The sequence below is a fragment of the Schistocerca nitens genome, chromosome 3 (genome assembly GCF_023898315.1).
Source record: "Schistocerca nitens isolate TAMUIC-IGC-003100 chromosome 3, iqSchNite1.1, whole genome shotgun sequence".
Lineage (NCBI taxonomy): Eukaryota > Metazoa > Arthropoda > Insecta > Orthoptera > Acrididae > Schistocerca > Schistocerca nitens.
Window position 1 is genome coordinate 148,311,452 of NC_064616.1, and position 25,816 is coordinate 148,337,267.

General features: G+C 39.8%; 1 protein-coding gene across 2 annotated transcripts in view; it reads right to left on the reverse strand.

The window, feature by feature from the left end:
• Positions 1-275: 275 nt before the first annotated feature.
• LOC126248093 (b(0,+)-type amino acid transporter 1) overlaps positions 276-25,816 on the reverse strand; it is a 645,761-nt gene continuing 620,220 nt past the window's right edge. For both annotated transcript variants that reach the window (XM_049948760.1, XM_049948759.1), the window contains exons 11-12: positions 4,455-4,623; positions 276-1,835 (exon numbers count right to left, since the gene is read on the reverse strand). In XM_049948760.1, the coding sequence (XP_049804717.1) occupies positions 1,771-1,835; positions 4,455-4,623 (234 nt within the window). In that variant the 3' untranslated portion in view covers positions 276-1,770. The remainder of the gene's footprint in view (positions 1,836-4,454; positions 4,624-25,816) is intronic.

Here is a 25,816-nt window from a genome sequence, read left to right on the forward strand (position 1 = left end):
TGTTGTGTTTATAATTGGCGAATGGAAAATAATGTAGCATTGACCAAAACATTTGTGAAGATGTTTGGCTCAGTTTTTTTCTCTATATCAAACAAACAGACAGACAGACACTCACTCACTCAGTAATATTACACTACCTGCGTTAATATCATTGCTGGTGAAGAATGATCAGACAAAGTTATGATAACACAATGAATATCTGTTACATCACTGAATAGAAAAGTAGTTCAAACTGAAAATATTATTGTTGTAAAAAAGTTCAATCATGAAGCTGATTATTTTTCTAAATGTAATTTATATTCAGTCATCATTTAAGTTCATTACATTTTCAACAGACAACCATTCATCTTGGGAATGAAAATGTACACAAAATGCATGTTACATCATCTGGCACAAGTGTATTTGCCTGAAAACTGTGTACAAGGCAAGGAACCTGTCAATTTTTGAATACCAACTTGATAAACAACTTAATTCTCAGGCAATTTGTAACTATTGAAAATATTTTAAATCATCTTTGAATTTATCCTCAATCTGTAATAAACTAATTTTTTACAGCACATTATTCAGCTTAATTTCAGCATCTTGAAACAAATATTTATTTAACAGACCATTTACCTGGAGGACAATATAGTTATTCTTAAAATATTTACTATTCAACTGTAAAATATACTTATACAATTATAAAATTTATCAAAATGTAACTGACATGTAACAAAAATATTTCTCATTGGAATATCACTGAGAAGTTAACATAATACCTTTAGTGCTCCAGGTTTGAATAATATGTTCAAGTATTTCAAATTTTGTCAATTTGGATATGCATAATGCTCATGTGCTTTTCGTCTTGCTCTGGCAGTTACATTCGTTGTTTCATAATGTAAGTGGTATGGTTTCTTATGCCACTCATTTTACAGATTGTTTTAAATTTTAATGTTTAAAACAAATATTTCTTATATTAGTACTTTGTGACCAAATGCTACAATCCATATGGCACGGACATCTCATTATTGTAAAACTGAGGCTAAATTCACAACAAATGTCATCATATAACTGTCAGGCGATAGCCTACAGATCTTTTCAGCACTGAAATTCAGAAAGGTGAAAGTTTTATCTTTTACATTCCAACCATTCTTTTTTAATATTCACAAATACGAGCAACTGTAACATTTTGTTTTTTGTACAGCAACATCTGTCCTTAATTTAAAAAAATTAAACAAAACTCAGAGAGTTAATTGGAATGTGTTTTGTCAACTTTTACAAATTGAGTTTCATCTCTGAAGGTTGCACCAGACAAAAAAATAAGACTAATAAAAGTACAACAAAAAAATTAAGTCCATTTTTTAAAATAAAAATTTAGTCATTTTTATGATCATAATAAAATGCTGTTAAAAGTGATAAACTAATGCCAAATACATTAAAAGTGTAACACTGAACCACTTTCATTAATTCTTTTTATTTTTAGTGCAAGGGGAACACCAACAATGAATTAAGAACATTGTAAATACTTAAACTTGTTCTAGCTTATACAACACAATGTTATTTCCTCCTATAATATTTCTGTATAATATCTGACACATAGCAGGATTTTCAGTACACTGTTCTATGCTCAGCAGAGGATACTTGGACTTTTCATGATTTATTATCTTAATCTTTTCTGAATCATACAAAGGAGAACTAACATTGTCCGAATTTTGACTACTGTGTAACAGTATGAGATTCTGCTACTGTAGCATGCATTTGATAAGCTTCTTAGATCCATCAGTGATACTGCTATTCATACATGGATTGGGTTGGAGCAACTTCAAGTAGTAGTTGTAGGAACACATTAATGAAACCTGGAATGTAGATAAAGTAAACATTAGTGGAAAAATTTTAAACAACAAAACAGTCATAAGATATGAACTTCAATAACATATTAAATTTTATTTGCTAGCTAGATTTTTCCAGTAGTATGTAAGTGTTGTTTGGAAAAAAGTAATAAGCAACTGTCAACAAAGCAAACCATAATATAGATTATTCCTTTTTAACAATATGAAATGGAAAGATTGGTACTTTACATATAAATGAGACACTGAGCCACTGACAGACACAATGGAAAAGAATGCTAGCTATATTAAGTCATTGGACTATGTCATTCATCAGACTGTGACTGTTCTGAAGTGAGCCATGATCTTTGCTATGGTGGGTAGTGGGTGTACAGAAGAGGCATAGGGCAGAGAGGGGGAGGGATATCAGGGTATGGGTGGGGGAAAATGCTATCACTGCCTGTGGGAGCATGCAGGAATGTGATAGGGACAGGATAGCACTGCTAAATGCAGCATGGGGTCGTTGTGCTGGGAGGGAGAGGGGGGAGGGGAGGGGAGAGGAGAGGAGAGGAGAAGAGAGGAGAGATGCAGAGAAGGGGAAATGACAGTGCAGATGCACTGGCAGAATAGAAGGCATGTGTAGAACTCTAGGGGATGCAGTGAAGGGGATAATCAGGTGGAGGGGAAGGACTAGTGCCAGTCGTTGTCCACTACCTTCCTATCCCCTTCGCTGCTCCCACCACAGTACTACACGTGCCTTCCATCCCACCAGCATAGCTGATGGTCCTTTCCCCACTTATACTTCCCTTTTGTGACAGTGCTTCATTAATCTTTATTTTTCCAGATTCTACCCATTGTTTGATATTGAAAGTGTTGTTTGTTAATCTTTTTCTGCTTTCACTACTTCTATGAAGCTTTTGTCTGATAATATTTGGCATGTAACAGCATATTAGATGTTGAATACTGCTTGTTACGCCCAGCCTATGGAAATTTTCAATCTGCATTCATTGAGAAGTCAGTTTGCTCAGAGTGTCTGCAGTCCATTGGTCATTTTCCTATGTTTGGCCATCAGGTATAAGGATTTGCAAAAGTTTGGGTGCAGTTCAATAAGAAGTGTACATTACCATGGAAGACTAAGTCACTTTTATTGAATGCTGAACTACACTTCAACGTGACACAGAAACATGGCACTATTTTTCAACATAGTCACCTCATTTCTCTAAACAACAGTCAGAACATTCTACCAATCATTCAATTCCTTGATGATAGAAACTAGCTCCTTGGTTGTGGAGCCATTGGAGAACCTCTTTGTGAATGTCTTCACCATTGGAAAATCTCTTTCTTTCTGATGTTCTTTCAGCGTGCTGAGAAGATGGAAAGCACATGGTGCTAGATCTGGAATGTATAATGTATCAGCATCACCCGTGTCTGTGTGGCCTTGATCAAATTGTTGGCATGATTTCACTACAGCTGGACATGATGTTGCTTTTGGTCTATATGCCAGCACACTTTCGTGGTCAATCTGTGTACAATTTACATGTTTTTCCCACAAGAATTGTACTGCCCCACGTACTTCAACTTTGCAGTATGTTTCCAGATGTCTGATTTCACTTGCACACTGTGATGTACGTGTTATACAGCAGAACTGTGTGTGCAGGGCACTCATCACACGTACCCTCATCTGACAGTGTGCCACTCTTACAGCACAATGGTCTTAGTGTGGGATGACATGTGTAACTAACTTTCTGAAGTCCCTATGTATCTAATATACCTGATCTTTAAGCAATTATGTACATCACTCCAATCATTAAGAATATTGTTAGTATGAATACTGAACAGTAGAAGCAACAACAGTTTATGAAGTTACTGTTAGTTGCTATTGTACAATTCAGTCTTTCCGAAGGATTTTATTATATTTTTGAACTATCGGTAGCCCTCTGATGGCAACAAAGCATGTTTTAGAACCACTTCATTTATTTTTCACAAGTCTTTCCTTGATTTAATGGAAGATTTTACATTGCCAGTGAAGGGAAATCAAATTTTGATACTGAATTCTTGGAGTTCTCCAGTAATTTGATTGCCTACCTAAATGTTATTAACATTTAAGTGTCCCAGCTTCAAACTGCAGCATTGTGACAAAAGATTTTCAATTAGTGGTTCCATTCACTGATCTGTTAGTTTGGTTTGTAAATTTACATGCTGTTGCCATTTTCTAGATGTGGCATACATAATCTCTTAACTAGTGTCCATCATCCTTAAATACCCAGTTTTATTGCCTTGCTAAGCAAAGTGTGTGCCTGATACTCTGTGAGATGTGTTACATTTAAGACAACATTGTTCTTTAATTTTATTGTATTTCTTCTCTAGAGAGATGAATAATACTGACTGTGTGAGGCTTCACTCATTCTTCCATTTGGTACTGAGTACATATATAATGATGTTTGTGTCTATTCTGAGAATAACATGGCTCAGTGTCATCCTTGTTGTTGGCCACAAAGTTTGTTTGTCTGAGATATATGCATATTTGACAAGTCCAGGAAATAAACAGTCTTTTGTAATGATACACAAATATAAACAACATAAGGCTACATGAGTAAAAACTATTTCATTTATGTTTAACTTAAATCAGATGATTCATATGATACATACCAAGCCTCTTGAACCAATGTCGCTTGATCACAAAGGGCACATAAAAAATAAGACTGCCCACTATGAAGAGAGCTGCATATAAGTATTCAATTTGTGGTTTGTCTATTATTGGAGCTATTATCAGGTACACAGAGATAACCAAAACAAGACATGGAATGATTATGTTCACCTGAAATAAACAAAAGGTCATCATCAGTGGTGTCTCATAGAAATACAAATTTTTGAAGTTATAGTGACCTTTAATGGAACTAATACTATGTTACTATGAGAAATGTTGACAACTTAATCTAAAATAGAAAGGAATTTAACCAAATAGAAAGACTGTACAGATCAGGTCACCAACAGATTTTTATTTGTCACCATTAACAATTGTGAATAAATATACTCTGGAAATGCAGGAAACAGCCTTCATTTAATTTCTCATATCAGTCTCTCTCTCTCTCTCTCTCTCTCTTATGATAAAGGACCACTTAATGGATGAGACTATACCAAACTGATAGTGCAGGACCCTGAAAGTGAACTCATTACATACAACTTTAAGAACTGAAAATCAAGTTATTGAAGTATAATTGCAAGTAGCTATAGCTTGATTGTTGGACACAATTGTTGTGATCACCCTTGTACAACAACATGACTACAGAATCCTAAAATTAAAAGAGGAGTAAGGAATCAATGAATTTCCATTCTGGAAGTGTATGTTTTTGTAACAAGGAATATAAGTCACCCACTTAATGAATCATTCCTACAATATTTTTCAGTTAGTATGTATCTCATTGTATTTGCACATATGAAATGTTGTTGTTTTACTTTCCTTATTTGCCCTTATGCCCTCTGTTCTGATTTACCTGGGAGAAATTAACCTCAAATGTAAATTCTAGAAGGGAAAAGACCTTTATTTTTATACTGGACACACACACACACACACACCTCTCTCTCTCTCTCTCTCTCTCTCTCTCTCTCACTGTTGGACAGAAAGTGTGGGTGCAGGACATTAGATGAGATTGATGCCAGGGGCCAGGAGGATTAAGCGAATGAATGATATGTTATAGGGTTAACTACCATCTACAGATTTCGGATAAGCTGGTGCTAAGAAAAGGGATCCTGATGGATGAGTTGTGGAACAGCCACTGAAATTGAGCACGTTGTGCCCAGTAGTGAGTTCCTCCTCTGGTGATCAGCTCTAGTCTTGGCCACAATTTAGCAGTGGCCATTTATTTGTGTGGGCAGTTGATTGATGGTTGTGCCCACATAAAATGCTGTACAAAAATTGCAGCAGGGGATTGATGGTTGTGCCCACATAAAATGCTGTACAAAAATTGCAGCAGAGCTGATATATGACGTGGCTGCTTTAACAAGTTGCCCTGCCTGTGATGGGATAGAAGAAGACTGTGACAGGATTGGACTCAGATGTGCTGGTTGGGTGAATCAGGCAGGTTTTACATCTGTGTCTTGCACAGTTATATAACCTATATGGGCAAGGGTTTGAGAGTGGGAATGGTATAGGGATCGATCAGGATGCTGTTTAGTTTGGGTGGGTGGTGTAATACCATTTGATGAGGGGTGGGAAGGACTGTGGGTAGAATGTCTCTCATTTCTGGGCACAATAATCGGTAGCTGACATCCTGGCAAAGGATGTCATTCAGTTGCTCCAGTTTAGGTTGATACTGAGTGATGAGGGAGTGCTCCTTTGCAGCTGGTTCTTGGGGGAGAGGGGTGGGGGATTATGGGTGTGTGAGAGTATGGTGCAAAAAAACTACTTGTAGACTAGGTTTCGTTGATAGCGCCTGCTTGTGAAGGCCTTTGTGAGACCTCCAGCATACTGGGCAGGGAATTATCATCACTGCAGATGCACCATCCCTGGGTGACCAGACAATATGGGAGTGATTCTTTGGTGTGAAAAGGATGACGGCTGTCAAAGTTCAGGTACTGTTATTGGTTAGTGGGGACAGAAATACAGATGGAGCCATCAAAGAGGTGGAGATCAAAGTCCAAGATGTTGATACTACAACCCCCTAGTTATTGCTTACTCAGGAATCATGAGGACAATATTAGATTAATTACAGCACACACAGAGGTATGAAGTAAAATGATAGGTATCATTGAGTCAGCTTTTTGGAAATCCATCATACCTATAACACATGGGTCACCATCAAAACTGACTCCTGCAAATTCCACCATAAAATTACAGGAATTGTAGCCAGGAGTCTTCCAGCTGTACCTTATGGCAAAGAATCATTACCATAATCAGTGAGTCAGAGTACATGGAATTCTGATGTGACTGGTTCCTGGATGCTTGGCTAGTGAGCCTCAAGGGTAAAGTTATATGAAATTACTTGAATGTTAAAATGATAGGAATTATCATTTCTCATCCACTGTACTAACTGGAATTATCATTTTGAACCTGAAATGAAAATACATTTCATGGAAGAATACCATGCCAGTTTCACCCTGTGGATTGGAACCACATGGACATAAACATTCCACAGTATGTGGATCAAAGCAAACAATTTTTAGGATTAGTAATGAAAAGTATGTTTATGAACTGAAGTGTTCCTCTGGGAAACTGAAATATACACATCTGCAAATGTGACTCAGCCAGTACAAATTAAGAAAATATTGTTTTACTGCTTTTCCTACAATGTTTATTCAAATGTTGAGTATATAAACAATATACACAGCTTCAGCAGCTTACAAAGTGTTCAATTTTTTTGTAATGGAATTTGGAATAGTGTCTTAATAGCAGTTTAACATTTAAATACAGAGCAGCTCCATACTTCTTTGTGTGTTGGCTGTAACAGATGAAGATAAGCAACGTACCCATCATGTCATAGTCTTAAGGCTGCTGTGAGCTAGCCAGAAGAGTCCTTAAATGTAATCCCTGTAGTTAATGATTCTAAACACACTGATGATGAAAATAGTATGAGCACAGCTAAGACTCACTCAGTTACATTTTTAGAGTACTCACCTTAGCTCATAATCTATTAGCAACTGGAATGTGAAATGAACTGCACATTCTAGTGAAAGCATTAAGGTAGTATCATAAAACTGATGCAGGTAATCCATAGCTCATGAAAGTGTGTATAATAAGTGGCATAGAGGGAATGTAATGTCTGCAACAGACTGGCTGCACTCATATTTGTTGCAGTCATTAGTAAAAAGAGCAGTTACTTGAAATGGAAATTTACAGCATGATTTTCCCCCTCTTCAGTGTAGGAGAAATAGCATATAAACCAGCAGTAATTATACTGTCACTTGTTCATGATACATGGGAAAAGCCTTCTTCAGATGATGATCATTTCTTCTCCTTCTTTCTTTTCCCTCCTTCTTCTTCCTTGGTGTTTGTCTTGCATGCAGGCAGGGTCTGCTGTTTTGGCCCTCTGTCACTATTTTACCTCATCTTGTGTCTGATCAGGATGAAGGCCTGAGATCTTGAAACCTTTGTGTAGGATATCAAGCCATCACTGCCTACATCATCCTACTGGCCATTTACCATTTAGTTTCAAACTAAAATTAGTCTTCGCCACTTTAAGAAAATGCCCATACCATCATAGACAGCTTTCTCTCATCATGTCTACTATTGGTGTTATGGCATATCTTCATCATTTGTGATGTGATTGTGCAGTGTTAATCTAGATCTCCACCTGAACATCTTTGTTTCCATGGCAGAAAGTTCTTGTTCCACTCTTTTTGTCATAGGCCAGCATTCAGCACCACACAGTGCAGCTGAACATATTACCGATTTCTACCTATGCAAGTAAATGAAAGGCAGTTTGTTTTTTGCCATACTCATTTCATTGCTGTTATTTATGAAGCATCTTCAGTGGCATGTAATATTACAGGCTGATATACTTTTGACTTAAACCAGTTTGCTGAGATTTCCATTAGCAGCAATTTTTGAGTCCTTGTTGTTGGAATGTCAACAACATTACCTCTTATGGTATGTGGGTAATTTAGCTCTGTGGTGAGATAGTGCATTCTCTTTATGTTGTGTGATAGGCCCGCTTCTGCAAGGCATTCATTCCATACTTGCACTTGTGACTGTAGCTCAACCTGATCCTGCTGAACAGGGATGTGTGTACAAATTACAACCCACCCATCCTGATCCAAATTTCCCTAAACTGTTTCAGAATTCAAACTTCCTTCACTTCTTCCTTCCATACTGTCCAGAAGGCACCTGAGAAAGTGACGTTTTTCAGCAAAGCAGACATTTCTATCAACTCCAGTTGCCTTATATGTGGTTTGGGCTATTCTTGGTGTTCTGGCATAACCACAAGTGCTGGAACGAAGATGCAGTATGGAAGACCAGAGAAGGCAGTGAGGAAACATCAGCCAATGTTGCATGGATTGGACCGCGCCACGCCAAGAGCGACACCTGGAAGAAGTGAGTATAAGTGCCGCTCCTACTAGCCTCGGCTGCTCAGATTGGTCCAGTTTGCAATGGACATTAGTGCTAAGCTATCAGAGTGTTGTGATCTGTATCAAGTGCTTACTAGGACTTTGTGTATAGCAATAACTTTGCTGTTTTCATGTCACCTCTCGCTAGCAACATTTGCAGTAATCAAAGTTAAGTATCATCAATTTGCTTTCTAGAAATAAAACCACTAATGTTATTTGTTTGAATTGTTGTATAGCATTCTGAGGATGCTGCTTCCCTTAGGCACCCAATTAGCAATGAGTGGGCAAGACCCCACACTTGGCAACAGAAAAAAAGAACTAAAGTAAACCTCTTGGCAGTTCTGTTCTAGAGTGGATTGGTCAGCTGACCTATTGTTGCTCCATCCTCTGTTCAATGCATTATCTGATGGCAATAACTGAAGGGCATATGGCAAACACTCTAACCTTGCAGATATTAATGTGTATTTTCCTAAAGAGGAGAGTGTGAGAATCCAAGGAACTGAAGTAGATGATGTGACAGCTTTTTGCAGACACATTGTGGCTCAATGTGCCAGTCTGACAATGCTGATGCCTCTCTGATGCCTAATGTGATTATATATCAGTGACAAAATGCCTGAATAATAAAAAAAAAAAAAGATAATAAACTGCAGTTAAGGAATGCAAGAAGCCTACTGCAACATGTAACCTTCCAACGATTATGATGAGATGAAGTCATGCTTTGCCTGCAGATGATGTGTGTGGATTCCTATTCAGTACAAAAGATTCATCAGTCAACAGTACTTGTGGTATAGTGGTCTGCGTATACAATGTTTTAATACCCCTCATGTTCTGAAGAGTAAAATTTTGGAAAAAGACTTTAGTACTGATATTATGATGTAAAAAATGATGGAGTGGTAAAGTATTCTGATAAGTTCTTCAGTGAAAGCTAGAAAATGTGTTATTTTTATACAAAATGAACTGAAAACTGAGTAGTAGTTATGATGATATTTGCAGCAACAGAATCTTTAATCGACATGGAGATGGTTTCAAATAGCAAATATCTGTTCTGGTAAATTCCACACTGCTGATGAATGGCACATGGCTGAAGGAAGCTACAGGGAAAGAAACCACTCTTGCTGTAATTGTGATCACTGACTGAATACCAGTTCATCTTAGCCAGAGTACATGGCATTAATGAGAATTTTAAGACTAGTTGTTGGTGTTTCTGCAGATACTTGCAATTTCATTTTTGCATTGTGTAGCTGGAGTCAGCCCAAACAATGACTGTTCATCATGTATTTCATGGAATGCCCAGTGTCAACAGAAAGCGTCAGTTTGCTTCCAGTTACAAACAAATTGGAATTTTACACACCCATTTGATAGTACACCCCCAAATTAGTCTACTCTGATATTTCTTTTATCAATATGTATTTATCAGAGACAGTAGACCATAAAGAATAAACAGCAATCCAGCAGTGACTCTGTAGTGCTGCATGGTCGGCAGTAACAGTCAGTGCAGGCCAGAGAAGTGCTGTTGCTGCTGGAATACTGGTTATTCTTTGAGTTTTGCTGTCCTTGTTAATACTTGTCAATAATATGGGACATTTTAAAAACAATTCTGCTTATAACCAGAAACAAACTGATGCTTTCCATCAACACTGCGTATCGATGAGCACTATTCGTTTGGCTGACTCCAGCTACGCAATGCAAAAATGAAATAGCAAATATCTGCTGAAACACCAGAGAAACTGAACTTGGTGACTCTTGGGAGAGATGCCCTGTATATAACTTACTGGGAAAGAATTTATCACTGTAAAGGAACTACAAAAGTTCTGGTACAACCTTGAACGAAAATATGGCTAAATTCACCTATCAGCATTAAAATAGTTTTATTTCCCCAGAAAAATTTTCACAGTGCATCAAGATTATGGACACTGGTATGACATGGTAGTGGTGGCCAAATGAGAGATTAATTAGCAAAAGTTACTCCCAATAAAATCTTTACTTGTAATGAGGAGAGAAGGTTTTCAGGAATCTTATCCTTCTACTTGTCCACATATGGGCAACACACTTCATTCCAAGGTCATAATATTTTCCTGTCTTCCTTTGCTGTTAGAATTTGTGATGTGAATTCTTTTTGCCAGGCATTGCATATGCTCCTCCCACACAGTTTGAAAGTTTTTTCCTTCATGGATTGCAGTGTTAATGGTGTTTATGTGCCTCAAATCATTGTAACAATTCCCCAACCCAGGGTTTAGCGTCCTCAGTCATAAAGTAAGTTGAGAATCAACATTATATTATAATATTTTTTATATTTGTTTGAATTAAACATTATTGCTGATACACCACAGGTGGCAAATAATGTTACAAAGAATCTACTAGAACAAAACAAATGGTAAAAAAAGATGTGGCAGCTATTTGAGATTTAATATGTCACAGAAATTGTGGAAGCATAAAGTAAATACACAGCATAATAATATTATTAAAGATTTTACACAGTTCAGGAATTCATAAAACATCAGTCATTATTTCATTGGGGCTGATTTCAGAGGGGGGAATGTTACATAAGGGTCGATCAAAAGTTTTGCGTATATGCAATGTAGTGCAACTTTGATTTGGGTATATAACCACTGACATGTAGGCAAGGGATTAGTGTGGCATTCATGCCTTTGCAACACATGTGCAGTAATTGTGGTAGCACGAACTATAGTGATGTTATTACCAAATTCATCCTAACAGTACCAATGTGCTGTTATTTTTTCTTGGCTGCTGAAGGACAAGCACTGGTAGAAATCCATCAGAGTATGAAGAATATGTACGGGCAACATTCCTGTCGAAAACTACCATTGTGGAATGGTGTGTGCCAAGTGTGCTGCTGCTTCATAATAATACATGTTCTTATACTGCAGATGTTGTAATGCAGAAGTTATGCCAACTCAGCTGGGAGACACCGTAGACCCAATCTCCCCCCAAACAATTAATATGCCCTCATTCCATTGAAAAGAGCCTTCAAGCATTGATAATTCCTGTGGATGAGGATGTGCAGTGGGCAGTTAAGGACTTCTTCACACATCATGTCCTAGTGTTTTACCAAACAGGTATTTTCAAACTGGTGTGTCTGTGAGATGATCAGCTCAATGCTCATGGTGATTTTGCCTGATTGGCATACTGATTCTGAACTGTACGGCCTTCCAATTTAGACTTTTTGATTGCCCCTTATTCACACACAAGAAAAAGTTTTGCATCACCCTGGTCCCCAGAACTCCTCAAGATAGATGTTGACTGTGGATATTGTATCACAGACACAATCCCTTTGACTGTTCAGAGATGTCACTAAACCCGCCCAAAGATGTAAACAACCATGCATGAGCAGCACCTATTAGACGGAGGGGGTCTGACAGCTGATCAGTTCCAGTCATTGCCCTAGGGAGGAGGTACACGACTCTTGTTGTCCGTAGTTCAACCATGCCTAGACGGTCAATACTGCGGTTTGATCACATCCTCATTGTTACTTTATGCCAGGAAGGGCTCTCAACAAGGGAAGTGCCCAGACATCTCAGAGTGAACCAAAACAATGTTGTTCAGACATGGAGGATATAAAGAGAGACAGGAACTGTCGATTACATGCCTCTGAATTATGGCTTAGAGGTACCCTGACAGCATGTTGAATAATGCTTTTTGTGCAGCTACAGGACATCACGTTACAACTCCAACTGTGCGCAATAGGCTGTATGATGTGCAACTTCACTTCCAACATTCATGGCAAGGTCCATCTTTGCAACGACGACACCATGCAGTGCTGTATAGATGGGCCCAGCAACATGCCAAATGGACCGCTCAGGATTGGCATCACGTTCTCTTCACTGATGAGTGTCACATATGCCTTCAACCAGACAATCGTCGTAGATGTGTTTGGAGGCAACCCGATCCTCCTGAACACCTTATAACACTGTCCAGAGAGTGCAGCAAGGTGGAGGTTCCATGCTGTTTTGAGGTGGCATTATGTGGGGCTGATGTACGCCGCAGGTGGTCATGGAAGGCACCGTAATGGCTGTATGACATGTGAATGCCATCCTCCAACTGATCATGCAACAATATCAGCAGCATATTGGCAAGGCATTTGTCTTCATGGACAACAATTTGTGATCCCATTGTGCACATCTTGTGAATGACTTCATCCAGGATAATGACATTGCTTGACTAGAGTGGCCAGCATGTTCTCCAGACATGAACCCTATCAAACATGCCTGGGATAGATTGAAAAGGGCTGTTTATGGGTGGTGTGACCCACCAACCTCTCTGAGGCAGCTACTCTATACCAAATCGCCATTGAGGAGCGGGACAATCTGGACCGGCAGTGTCTTGATGAACTTGTGGATAGTATGCCACAATGAATACAGGCATGCATCAATTAGAGGTACTGATGTGTACAGCAATCTGGACCACCACCTCTGAAGGTCTCGCTGTATGGTGGTACAACATGCAATGTGGGGTTTTCATGATCAATAAAAAGGGCGGAAATGATGTTTATGTTGATCTCTATTCCATTTTTCTGTACAGGTCTGGAACTCTCAGAACCAAGGTGATGCAAAACTTTTTTAGGTGTGTGTAGTTTGGTAGATAGTTGAGATGGAGTCATGAGAAAAGGAAGGTTGAGGTTAAGCATTTCCTTCACAATAAGGTAGACACCCCTTTTCAAAGAAACCATCATGGTGTGCACCTTAATCATTTTATGAAAACCATGGAAAATATAGACTGGATGGTTGGGAGATTTGTACTCCCACTGTTCCTGATTATCAGTTTGGTGTGCTAAATACCTTTTCACAGCTTTTGGTGTAGGTGTTTTGGAAGAAATGAAAGGAATATTAGATTGTACTATCAACTATCTGGAGGAGGTGCTGAGTCACGGACAGACACAATGAAAAAGACTGCTAAAATATTAAGCTTTTGGGCAAAGTCATTCTTCTGTAGTAGAAAATACAGCAGAACACACAAACACAAGGCCACTGTTTTAGGGTGCTAGAGAACAACTACGACTGTGTCTGACAGAGCAGCAGTTGGAGATGAGCGATGGTGTTAAGGAGGAGGCTTGAGGCAGGGAGGGGTAGGGATAGCAGGATACAGGTGGGGAAAGATGTTAGTGTTGCCTGGAGGAGCGTGCAGGGATGTGGCCAGGACGGGATAAGGCTGTTAAATGCAGCAACAGGAAGCTGTGTGTGTGTGGGGGGGGGGGGGGGATGTGGAGGGGGGAAAGGGAGATGAGAGAAGAAGGTGCATTGGCAGGACAGGAAGCACGTCCAGTACTGAAGTGGGGAGGGCGAAGGAGATAGGTAGGTGAACTACACAGACTAGTTATGGTTTAGGCCAAGAGGTTACAAAAGCAGAGGATATGTTGTAGGGAGAGTTCCCAGCTGCGCAATTCAGAAAAGCTGGTGCTGGTAGGAATAATCCAGATGGCATTTGCTGTGGAGCAATCATTAAAGTGAAGCATATCATGCTTGGTGGCATGTTCAGCAACTAGGCAGTCCAACTGTCTCTCATCCACAGTTGGCAGTGGTCATTCATGTCGACAGACAGCTTATTATTTGTCATGCTCACATAGAAAGTGGCACAGTTGTTGTGACTTAGTGTTAAATCACATGGCTGCTTTCACAGGTGGTACTACTTCTGAGGGGGTAGGGGATGCCTGTGACAGGACTGGAGTAGGTGGCATTGGGAGGATGTATGGGACATGTCTTTCATCTAGGTCTATTGCACAGAAATAAGTGACGAGACAAGGGATTTGGAGCAGTAGTGGAGTAGGGACAGACAAGGATATAGTGTAGGTTCAGTGGGCGGCAGAATACCACTTTGGAAGGGGTGGGGAGGTTAGTGGGAGGGATATTCTTCATTTCAGGTCATGATGACAGGTAGTCAAAACCCTGGCAGAGAATATGATTCAGTTTCTTCAGTCATGGATGGGACTGAGTCATGAGAGGAGTCCTACTTTGTGGCCAGACAGTGGCAAGGCTGTATAGAAGTGACTTCTTGGTATGGAATGGATGACAGCTGTCAGAGTGGTGGTGGTGCTCAGGGTTGGTAGGTTTGGTGTGGACATAGGTACTGATGTAGCCATCCTTGAGATGGAGGTCAACATCGAGGAAGGCAATTTTTTGGTATAAGGAGGACCAGTTGAAGAAGGTATTGAGCTTCTAGAGGAATGTGGATAGGGCATCCTCACCCTTAGTCCAGATGATGAAGATGTAATCAATGGATCTGAACCAGGTGAGGGTTTAGGATTCTGAGTGGTTAGGAAGGATGCCCCGAGATTACTCATGAAAAATTTGACACAGGATGGTGCCATGTAGGTGCCTCTTGCTAATCAACAGACTTGTCTAAAGGTGATGCCTTCAAAGGAAAAGTATTTGTGGTTGAGGATATAGTTGGTCATGGCGATCAGGAAGGAGTGATTAGGCTTGGAGTCAGTCAGGTGTTGGGAAAGGAACTGTTCAATAGTGGCTGGTCCATGGGCATTGGTGATGTTAGTGTAGAGGGAGATGACATCAATAGTGATGAACAGGGTGCTGGGTGGTAGAGGAATAGTAACTGTGGAGAGTCAGTGGAGGGAATGGTTGCTGTCTTTTATATAGGAAAATAGGTTATGGCTAATAGGTGGCAGGTGTTGGTCCATGAGAGCAGATACTCACTCTGTGGGGGCATAGTCACCAGCTACTATGGGTCATCCTGTGTGGTGGGTTTATGAACCTTAGGAAGAATGTGGAAGGTAGGAGTGCAGGAAGGGGTGGGGATGAGGAGGCGAGAGACACAAGGGAGAGGTTCTCGGACTGAATTAAGGATTCGAAGAGGGCCTGGAGATCCCATAGGATTTCTGAGATGGAGCCACTGTGGCAGGGCTTTTAGGTGGCAGTATCTGACAGCTGGTGGAGGGACTCCATCAGATAATTCCTGCAGTTCAAAAGCAAAGTGGTGGAGCCTTTGTCAGCATGTGGGATTGTAAGGTTGAGGTCAGTTTTTAGGTGGTGAATTTCAGTTATTTCTGCAGATGTAAGCTTGTTTCCATGTTAATGGATTTGGGGAATGATGGTGAGGCAAAGTTTGAGGTTAGGAAATTCTGAAAAGTTAACGGGGTGATTTGGAGGCAGTGGGGGTGAATTATGGTTGGGTGGAGGAGTAAACTAACTCAGGTAGAGTTCAGTGTTGGTTTTGGATTGAAACTGATTGGTAGGGTTGGTGGCAAGAAAGTGTTACTGCTGTAGGGATCAGGAGCAGTTGTTTACAAGCTCAGCATGATCGAATTTGGGAGTGGGGTGAAGGATAAGACCTTTGGAAAAGAGTGATACTTCTTTGGGACTGAGGCTTTTGGAGGACAGGTTGATGATTGTGTTGCAGGTCTGTTTAGGTTATGGATTCTGTATGGTGATGGGAGGGTGTTTCTGAGGGTGTGGTAAATCTGATAGTTCTGCAAGACAGGGTTTGGTGGCTGTGAGGAGAGGTTTGTTGGAGGCTCTTGTAGAGATGGTAGATAGTGGTAGTCCAAGCCAGGAGTATGACATGAACAGGTTGTTGAGTTTTTGAGGTGGAATTGTGCATTCTGCATTAGTTTCTGCAGAGCAAGGGTTTCAATATGGGTGATGGGTTGCAGGAATTTGGGATTGTAAAGTAGGAGAATTTTATGGATAGAGAAGAGGTACTGCAAGGAGTTTTGGACCTGATTTATATGATTTTGTAGGACTAGGTTGGTGAGGACTATAGACTGACAAAATTTGAACAGGTAGAGATCATTGTGGAAGGAGGGGCTGCACCCTGGACTTTCCATTGCTAGATTTTTGTATCCCATTAACAATGAGATCATCAGATATGGATTACAAGCTTGGTTTAGGGAAGGATGGGAAAGGAAATAATCTGTGTCCTTTATTCAAAGGAACTATGCTGATATTTTACTTAAGCAATTTAGAGAAACTATGGAAAAACCTAAACCTGGATGGATATGTGAATGGGGATTTGAATCACTATCCTCCATGAGGCTAGACCAGTGCCTGAATTTTTGCTTAATGAGTGTTATTTGCATCAGAGCTATAGCTCCTGTCATTTGCCTTAAATGATTTAGGAATTCATGGAAAACGAAAACCAGCACAAGTGGATTGTGATTTGAACTGTACTACTCCCATAGGTAAGAAAGGAATTTTAAGGTTTAACATCTCATCAAGTTGAGCTAATTATTGACAGAGGAATGCAATGAGGGCATAGGAAATCATTCATGTCCCTTATAAAGGAACTATCTTGTTACTGACATTAAGACATCTAGCACAACCATGGAAAATGTAACTTAAATTGTCACATGGCCATGTGAACCATATACCTCTCAAATGCAAATCCAGTGCTTATATTTGTTTGTTTATTTTGTGTTCAATGCATTTTGTGACTAGATCACAGGATATGGAATGAGTCACTTTTGCAAGCTCGTTGTGATTATTAGAACACAATATTATATGGGATTAAGTAAACAGTACTAATCAAGTAAATACTTAACTATGTACATATTATAAAAGGTGCCTTACAGAAAAATTACAATGTTGAGGTATACTTATAACGACAAACACACACATTCACACAAAGATCTGGTAATGAATCTAAATGTTACAAGTACATTGATATTATATTTCAGGAACTCTCTTACAGGGTGAACCAGGACTCTCCTGACAAACATTCAGGGGGCATTCAGTGATACCTTCTGAGTATTTCGGTATAAGGGACTTGTGCTCTCTGGTGACTCATTACAGGATAATAATGCAGTTCTGATTCTTTCGGTTTGTTACAACACTCATCCTTGTTTCTGTGAAAATACTTTCACAACAGTGAAGCAGTCTGTAACATACAATAACCAAAACATATAACATACAAGACACAACACAGAGTAATGCAAAAATCCTGAAATGAAACATGTACACTTTTACCTCAGTGTGTTCAGTAGGTTTGATCAATAATCAGCATGTAACAAATGCAGAACTGTTCCCTCACAGACACTGTTCAAAATTTTGACAACCCTGATCATGGCAGAGTATACAGTGATGCACCATCGACTGTCTTATATACTAGATAATTCTAAGAGTTTGACATACTACTTCCATGATTGCAATAATCCTAGCAACCAGGTCCATGCAAGTATCAACCAGAGTCAGATAAACTAGGCTCTTCACATGCCCACAGAAGTAGTAGTCCATTGGTGCCATGCCAGTTGAACAAGCTGACCATGGAACAGAACCACTGTGACCAATCCACTGTTGTCCAAACTGTACCTTAGTGTGGTTCCTGACATCAGTGCAAATTGTGTTGGTGCCCTGTCATGTTGAAACCACATATGCTGATGAATTCTCAGCAGTACATCTTCTACGAACTGTGGGAGGACATGTTGAAGGAATTTTATGTACACAGCTTCCTTCAGTGTATCCAAAAGTAGGTAATATCCAAGCACAAAATTGTTGATAATACCAGCCCATAAATTCACAGCAAACTTCTGTGTGTGGATTTTTGTCATCCTATGCATGGCTATTCCTACAGATGAACATGACCTCTCTTGTAAATATGGCCTTATCTGTAAACAACATGTAAGAACTGAGCAGTACTGAATACAAACTCAAGGGAAATAACAAAGAGGGCATTACTGTTGTCAACAGCAGGTACCCTAAGTGAATGAAAACATACACACAGTGCATAGTGTTGACATTTGCAATGTTGTGCCCTCTTTTCAGTGCAATATGGATGCAAACCTAATTGGGACAAGAAAACAAATTAAGTATAATAACTCCGTAACTAGTCCCTTGTACCAAAATACTTAGAAGGTATCCCTGAACTGCCTCTGGAATTCTGTCAGTGAAGTTTTGGTTCACCCTATACAGTTTTAAAAGGGTCTTCCAACAGAAAATAGCTTTGTTTTTTAAACAAATGCTCATCTTCCACTATACTTTCAGTTTGTGAAGGGAGAACATCAACAATCTTGCAACCATTAAACTGGATCTCTCTTCTGCATAACACTTAATTTGTAAGCTCAAAGTGGATGCCTTCTTTTCTTCTTGTGTTGTGTGTTACAGACTGTTACATTTAAAGATTTCCTTTTTCCATAATAAAACATGTAAGGGGAACATACATGGTGCAGTAGTAGTGTGGATTTTGCCTCCCTAAAGATTTCTGTGTTTGGATTTAGGATGAACTGCACTCATGATATGTGTGACTTATTTTTGTGCATAAGACATTTGTCTAGCCAGTTGCTGATTATCCCAGAAGACGACTCCATATGCCATAATAGCATGAAAGTAACCATAATAAGACAATTTAATAGTATCCATGTTCCTACATGACCAAACAATTCATAAAGCAAAAGTTGAGGGAAAAAAAGAAGACTTTTGCATTGGCCTAGGATGTAGCTTGGCCTGTTCAGTTTATTTTGACAATGTACACCCAGGTATCATGTAACATTTAAGTATGTCATCTGCCTAGGATATAGCTTGGCCTGTTCAGTTTATTTTGACAATGTACACCCAGGTATCATGTAACGTTTAAGTATGTCATCTGCTGGCCATACAGTTTTATTCCTACTTCTTATACACTTCAAAAACTTATTTCAATGAAGTAGACAGAAAAAATTGTTTTTGATAAACCAGTTCAAAATACCTGTAAACCTTATTCACTGACACTTCTAGTATATCATCAAGTTATCAGTAATACCATGACAAACTTTCAGTACTCTATGCAGAGAACGCAATCACCAATAAAAAGAATAAAAAGTAGAGGACCCAGAAATGAGCCCTGAAGCATTGCACAGGTGGTGATGCTGAGACATCTTCTGCACTGCCGAATACACCTTTATGTTAGGAAAGTATGAATCAGTCCACCTCCATGCTGAACCACTTATATATAAGTATGCAGCCTTCTGTAACAGTATTTGATGATGGTCACACTGAAAAGCTTTTGATTGGTCACAAAATATTCCAACTGTCCCCATTTTTGTATTAGTGGAATCCAAAAGTAAATACAGCATTGTCCATTGCCAAAAATTTTGGAAATCTAAACTACCTTTTGCTGATGATAATATTATAGTGACTAAGGTTGTGAACAAATCTGGCAAGTGTGGGGGTGCGCGATAGTTCAAATCCTCATCAGGCCATCCAGATTTGGGTTTTCTGTGAGTTCCCTGAATCACTTAAGGTGATGGGATGGTTCCTTTGAAAATGGCACTGCTGATTTCCTTCCCCATCCATCCCTAATAAGAATTTGTGCTCCATCTCTAGTGACCTAACTGTTGGCAGAACGTTAAACTATAATCTACCTTCAAAATGGTCACCTGCAATAAACTCTCATGCTCAAAAAACTGAAGCTGCTTAATGATTGCAAATAAAGAAAGCCAGTTTATTTCAGGTGGATTAACCCCTAGGCAATATCCCAGCCAAAACTTTTTGCATGACATGAAAATACAACAGAAATAGCAGGGCAGGGCAGTAGCACGGGTGCCAGTAGGTTTTTGTGTCAATAAGGACAGAACATATTCCACATACAGATGATTTAGAAATCCTGAGGTCATTGTTGTCTGCCCATCATTTTCTGCTGTTGGTTTCTACATTGCAGTTTTAGTATCTGGTCAGTGTTCTCAAAAATTCAGTGAATAGTCTCAGAAAATAAAGGAAATAAGAGTTACAAACAAAATACCATTACTGGTCTCCAAAGAAGCCACAGTTTGCTTCAACACACTTCTGACATCAGTTGTAAAGCTGCTGGAAACTATCAGCAAACACTTCTTGTGGAACTGTTTGAAGCACAGTGGTCACGCATTGTTGGATATCTGCAATGTCTGCAAATGTCTGTGAACAATAATGCTTACACTGTCTTTGCATATCTTCAGCCCTTCTGCTCTCAGTCTTATAAATACAGCTGCCAAACATCTGAAAGCATCTGTTGCACCCATGTTGTTACAAAATGGAGCATAAACCAGAATAACACGTTAATGTCAAGTTGTACTTCAAGTTAGGGAAAATGGTGACAGAGACTCATGGAATTTTAGTGCAAGTATATGGTGTTGAAGCAGCAAGTAAAAATTATGTGTTTGTGTGGCTTAAATGTTTTAGAGATGGAAAGGTCAGTGTCGAGGATGAACCACATTGGGGTCAACACGCATAATGCCCTTCAACATCAAATGAGTGTGGTGGATTATCAGTGGCTGTCTTTGAGAATGAGAGCAGGAGAATTGAAGATAAGCAAAGACCATGTAAGCAAAATTGTTCACAAGCATTTGTGGATGTTGTGGATATTCAACAAAGCTTGACCATGTTGCTTTGAGTGATCCCACAAGAAACATTTGCTGACAGTTTCCAACAATGTAGCCAATGCTGATTACTTTGAAGGCTGGCAATGGAATTTTCTTTGTACTTTTTTTTGAGACTATTCACCGAATTTTTTAGACCCATCTTGTACACTCACACTCACTCACTCCCTCACTCTATGGCATCTTTGTAACATGACAATCCCATGCAGTTCTTACTGTCCACCTCCATTTCTTTCTGCCTCATGTAGCTTCCTTCCACCCATTGATACCAATCATTCTGCAATCTGATGTCATCTCATCTTGCCATCTCCTTCTTGGTCAACCAAGGGGTCTCGAGCCGTCTATCTTCCTGTCATATATGCGATGGACTATTCTGCCAGGATCTATTCTGACAACATGACCTTTTCCTTGCAAACGTTTTGCTTTGGGAATGTTCACTAGAGAGGGTTAGTTGGATAACTTAGCCAGATCTTCAAATGCATCTTTGTGTTTCTTGGTCATATGTTGGACCAAAAACTTTCTGTGCACTTCATAAAGATGGAGAGTTCATGCTCTTCTCTTTTGCTCATGCTCCATGTTTCAGTTCCATGCAGCAGCACTTGCCTGATGATTGTGCTGTAGTGTTTCAGTTTGGTTTTCCTGGTCAGGAGTTTGGAGGATAGAAGTGTTTGGAGAACAGAAGTGTTTGGAGGAGTAAGTAAACTTTGTTTGTGTTCCATAGTCTAATTTAGTATTGACATGTCTTTTATTGTAAACATTTATATTTACACAATGGTGTCTGAAGCTGCAAGTGTAGTTTTTTATATGAAGGTCATTATGTTGTTTTGTAGTCATGTTCTCCCTTTGTATGATCATGTATTATGTCTTTCCGTCATTAATTTTTAAACCAATTTGCATGGTGGTTTCATTTAGTTTCTTGAACAGTGTTTCAATTTCACCACTTTTGCTTCATATTAAAACTATGTCATTTACAAAGCTGAGTGTATCTTGTTGGTTACCTGTGATATTTCCATTTGTTGATTGTTTGGTTTCTCTTACTACTTTCTCCATGACAGGGTTGAAGCTAAGTGGGGATAGCATATCACTTTGCTTCAATTCATTTTTGTTCTCAAATCAGTTCAATAACAAACCACAGTATGTTACCCCTCTTAGTGGCTTATCCATAAATATTTAGACGAGCCTGATGAGCACCTTAGGGATTCTGTATTCCGCCATGATTTCCCATAATGTTTCACTGTCACTCAAGCATACTTCTTCTGACAGTCAGTGGACATGTAATGGATATTATTGTTGTAATCTCATACTTTTTCACTGTTGGTCTTAAGGCAAAATGTGCTGTCTGTTGTTGATCTATTTTCCGAAAACCATTCTGGTAGTCCCCTATTATGTCCTCAGTATAGGTGGTGAATCTTTGCAATATTATGTATGACAGTAGGGCAGGGCGATTGTTGGGTGTTTTGCCGCCCAGGCTAGAACTGAAAAATGACGCCCCCCATTTTTACTACAGTCGGTCTTCCCGATATCCTCCCCTCTCCTCCACCACCACCAACATCCAGTGGCACAGCAATACAGATCTCCCATTATACTTTTAATCATTAAACCAAGGTGACCTGACATCCTAATTTTCTGGTGACAGTCCTCAGTTTTCATGCTTTGTTCTTAGTTCCCTTAAAACTGTCTGAGGACAACAAATGTCCACAATTTCTTGTGTTTTTCTCCTCAGTTTTTGAATTTCCCAAAATAACTGGAAGAGGAAGAATGTGCTGAACATTTTAAACGAGATCTCAAATGAATAAACCAGTGCAACCTAATTTGGCATCAATTACTTATTTTATTTAATTGCAAGAAAATAGGCTAACATAGGAGTGGAACTATTTTCTGATGCAAATGAATTTTTCCTCGAATTTAGAAATTATGCCATACTGATAGGAGACATGACGAAGCATCAAACTAGGACTCTGGATAATTGAGGTGTTATTTCATTTCTGTTTTAACTGAAACACTATTAGAATGAGAAATTGTTCTTATATTTTTTATCATCCACTTTCTTGTGATTAAATAAATAAATAAGTAAATAAATGATGCCTTGTTTCCATTTTATGTTGAGGGTTCTACAACTTTCATTAACAGTAATCCAAGTGATTGGCTTCTGATCTTTCGTCTGAGATGGGTCCGCGTTCGTATCCTGGGGAGGCATGGGTGTTTTGTTCATCTAAAGATGATCTGGAGAGACAGAAGCAAAAAGAGGGAGGTGTGGTATCAACTCGCAATATGATCGCAAGCCGGAGCAAGTGCCACGCTCCAGCACTCGACAGAGATCTATCAAGGTCATGTTTGTTTCCCTTTCGTACTCAGTAGCGTGTGCTCGAGTTTTGAGGTAAATATTACGCGGGCACTACATCGGGCAGTTTTAGGTGGGGAGTGTTTTGAACTATAATTGCGAAAGATCCCGGCAGAGTTCGGGACTAAACTAACACTGCCAGCTGCAGCAAACAATTGCGCCATGGCCACTACCAAATGCTTTGTGTGCTCAAATTTGCTTTGCGCTGTGGATTGCATGATTTTCTCTATTTTGAAATGAGTGTAGACACCAACCCTGGCGCATAAAGGGATTCGAAAGCGACTCTCATCACATAAAAAGGAGTCAGCGATCCCTATGACCCTTATGTCAAGAGATTACATCTCCGTCTTACACCCTTTTTAATCTGAGCAATTCGTTCTTGGTCTTGGAAATTTGTGGTAAGGTCTTATGGGACCAAACTGCTGATGTCATCGATGCCTAAGCTTACGCACTACTTAATCTAACTTAAACTAACTTACGCTAAGGACGACGCACACACCCATGCCCGAGGGAGGACTCGAACCTCCGACGTGGGAAGCCGCGCGGACCGTGACAAGACGCTCCAGACCACGCGGCTACCCCGCGCGGCCGCTCTTGGTCTTCCATTCTTATTGTTCGCTATTGGTTCCTGTACATATTGAATGTTATCCGTTCTGTCGCTAAAACGCTTGCTCCTTTTTACTAACGAAGAATAACTCCAGCTTTGTTGAATTAAATGTTAATGTTGGGAAAAATTTAAAACACTAATGTTGTTACGTTAAGGGATATTCGAGACAGACCGAAAAAATTGGCCTTATAACGATTAGATGCAAACTCAGTTGTGGTGGTACAACACAGAAACGCCTGTGACACGTGTCAGTACGAGACCCCTCAGTGTACTGCAACAGTCCATGTGTACAGAGATTTTAGGTATAATGATTCTGAAAACATATTTTATGTGTGTTTGGTACACAAAAATCGAGTAGCACGAAAGAAGCAACAAACGGAATTTTTGCAAGGTTTCATTTATTTTGCCATAAACCAGTATAAACAGGTGATAGTAAAGTAGAAACAATGTAAAGAGTACATAACGTAAACAGCTACAGCATATGTAACGGTAGACAAAAATGTGCGGCCCGCATCTCGTGGTCGTGCGGTAGCGTTCTCGCTTCCCACGCCCGGGTTCCCGGGTTCGATTCCCGGCGGGGTCAGGGATTTTCTCTGCCTCGTGATGGCTGGGTGTTGTGTGCTGTCCTTAGGTTAGTTAGGTTTAAGTAGTTCTAAGTTCTAGGGGACTTATGACCACAGCAGTTGAGTCCCATAGTGCTCAGAGCCATTTGAAACAAAAATGTTCTCCGGTTTTTCCCAACTTAACGAATTTGCACACACATTTCAGCAATGATTAATGTGCTCACAAGGGAACCTCCCCATCGCACCCCCCCCCCCCCCCCCTCAGATTTAGTTATAAGTTGGCACAGTGGATAGGCCTTGAAAAACTGAACACAAATCAATCGAGAAAACAGGAAGAAGTTGTGTGGAACTATGAAAAAAATAAACAAAATATACAAACTGAGTAGTCCATGCACAATATAGGCAACATCTAGGAAAGCGTAAGCAAAGGAGCGCCGTGGTCCCATGGGTAGCCGGCACGGTAGCTCAGCGTGTTCGGTCTGAGGGTTAGCTGCCCTCTGTAATAAAAAAAACTGAGTTAATGGATCCATGACGAACTGAAACGGGTGTCATGCGACGTCCGCCCCGAGCAGATACAACGAACAAAATGAGATTTAAAAAAAAAAAAAAAAAAAAAAAATATGGTTAGCGTGAGCACCTGCGGTACGGGAGTCGTGGGTTCAAGCCTTTCCTCGAGTGAAAATTTTAATATGTTGCTTGTTACACATGGACTACTCAGTTTGTATATTTTGCTGTTTTTTTTCATAGTTTCACACAGCTTCTTCCTGTTTTCTCGATTGATCTGTGTTCAGTTTTTCAAGGCCTATCCACTGTGCCAACTTATAACTAAATCTGAGGGGGGTGCGATGGGGAGGTTCCCTTGTCAATATAGGGTGTGATCACCTCTGGCAGCAACACAGGCCCGACAACGACGGGACATGCAGTGAATGATGTGATCAGCCTCACGTTGAGGAAATAAGACCTATTTTTCCTGCAGAGACGCTTGCTAGTCTTGGGGAGTGTTTGGTGGATACTGACGCGATGCAACCTGTCTCCCCAGTACATCGCAGACACGCTCTATGGAATTCAGATCGGAAGACCGAGCAGGCCACGCCATGCGTGCAATATCTTCCGTTTCCAAAAAAATATGAACTACCTGTGCTCTATGAGGTCGAGCATTACTGT